This window comes from Bison bison, unplaced genomic scaffold (assembly GCF_000754665.1).
Source record: "Bison bison bison isolate TAMUID 2011002044 unplaced genomic scaffold, Bison_UMD1.0 scf7180017864484, whole genome shotgun sequence".
NCBI lineage: Eukaryota > Metazoa > Chordata > Mammalia > Artiodactyla > Bovidae > Bison > Bison bison.
Window position 1 is genome coordinate 1017349 of NW_011495044.1, and position 1857 is coordinate 1019205.

The 1857-nt window shown below is 63.2% G+C and overlaps 1 protein-coding gene across 1 annotated transcript in view; it reads right to left on the reverse strand.

The window, feature by feature from the left end:
* PTPRF (protein tyrosine phosphatase, receptor type, F) overlaps positions 1-1857 on the reverse strand; it is a 76756-nt gene that overhangs the window by 1270 nt on the left and 73629 nt on the right. The window contains 6 exon segments of the mRNA XM_010862795.1: positions 198-323; positions 506-632; positions 846-1024; positions 1127-1171; positions 1173-1413; positions 1489-1643. Of these exon segments, the coding sequence (XP_010861097.1) occupies positions 198-323; positions 506-632; positions 846-1024; positions 1127-1171; positions 1173-1413; positions 1489-1643 (873 nt within the window).

Below are 1857 nucleotides of genomic sequence, written 5' to 3' on the forward strand. Positions count from 1 at the left end.
GGCCAGGCGGGCAGTGCATCAGCACAGGTAAGCACCCTGAAGCCATACTGGGAAATGGGCTCGCTGCCCCCACACCTTACCTTAGATTCCTACGGTTGGAGCTGGGGTACCATGCAGGCAGCCCCCACCCCAGAGGGGCTCAGGCAGTGTTACAAACATACCTTCATGCACACATACACACTTCCCTGTCCACTCACCCGGGCGTCCGTGACCTTGAACTCACGGAGAATATACTGGGGCATGTTGTACTCAGCCATCGGGTCGACGACAAAGTACTGGTAGCGAGCAGAGCGCTCTGCAGGCCAGTACTGGTGGCATTTCTCCTGTGGACAGAGGGCCCGGCCCTGGGGTCAGAAGGGGAGGAGGCGGGGAAGAGAGGAGCGGGGAAGGCGAGCTCCAGGTTCCAGAGGATTTGGGAGCCGCAGGTGGTAGTAAGGGTCTGAGACTATGCTTACGGGGCCGGAAGGGAAAGGATGCGATTGAGGAAGGCTGCTGGTGTGCTCACCCTGCCCATCTCCCGAAGCCTGGTCAGCATGACAATGATGGTGGAGTTGTGCTCCCATAACATGCGCCAGAAATCCTCGGTGCTCTCCGCCAGAGGCCCCTGTGTGGCTATGTAGGCCTTCTGCTGTCTGGGGCGGACACAAGACTGGATATGCTGGAGGTGTTGCTGCCCCTCGAGTCTCCCCATGGCTGCCTAGTCCCTTGGGGCCCCACTCAGATCACCCCCTCTCTAGGAAGCCCACCCAGGTCTTCTGGGCCAGCCCAACTCTGTTGTGCCCCCTACTGGCCAGGCGCGGGCCCAGCTACTCATAGGCATGGTGGGCAGTCACGAGCGTGCTGACCGATAGCCATCCAGGAAGCTGGCATTGATGTAGTCGGAGCCCTCCACGCCGCGGATGGGCTGCAGACACACACGGGTCAGTTCGTAGGGCATGATGTTCACCAGGCGGTTCTTGAACTTGTTGCAGGGCAGGTTGGCGCTGATGAAGCGGGATGTGTGGGCCTTGGAGTTGGCCAGCAACTAGCGAGAGGGGAGGGGTGGTCAGGCCGGGCTTCCTTGGGGGGGCCGTCCCCATGACCCGGTCCAGGCGCTGGAGCCATGCAGGCCCAGCCCCGAGCCCACCTTGAACTCCAGCTCCATGGCAGTCACACTCTCCCCGGGAGGCAGCTTGGCCCAGCTTCTGGATGTGGGCGTAGAGGTTGCGGGCGGGCACCTCCGTGTGTCCACATGTGGCAGCCTCCAGCAGCGCCTCGTGGATGAACACGTACTGGTCCTCAGTCTGCACCATGTAGTTGCGCTGCGCCCGCATGCATGTCACGTGGCCGTAGATGTCCACTGTCTTCTCGTGCTTCATCCGCTCCAGCATGGCATCGATGACGATGAAGCAGCCCGTGCGGCCCACGCCCGCGCTGCGGGAACAGGACTCAGCCTGGGCAGAGGCCTCCCTCACCTCTGACCCAGCCCTGGTGGCAGCACCCCCTCACCTGCAGTGCACCACCATGGGCCCCGCGTCCAGGGGGTTGCAAGCCTTGACCCGCCGCAGGAAGGCCAGGATAGGGGTCGGGTACTCGGGGACTCCGTGGTCTGGCCAGGCCATGAACTGGAACTGACGCAGCTCCCGCTTCTCACTGGAGCCACTCTGCGGAGGACAGCAGCAGAGATGGAGTGAGTGGGCAAGGAGCATGCCTGCTACAGCCTGCCCCAACACCAAGGCCAGACCCCGGCTCTCCGACGGGACTCAGAAGTCACACGGGGCAGCCTGAAGGAACTCAGGTGCTGCCTCCATCCGTCCCGCCCACAGCACCGGCCGGCATGGCCCGCTCACACCTCTAACACCGGACTCCCACTCGCCC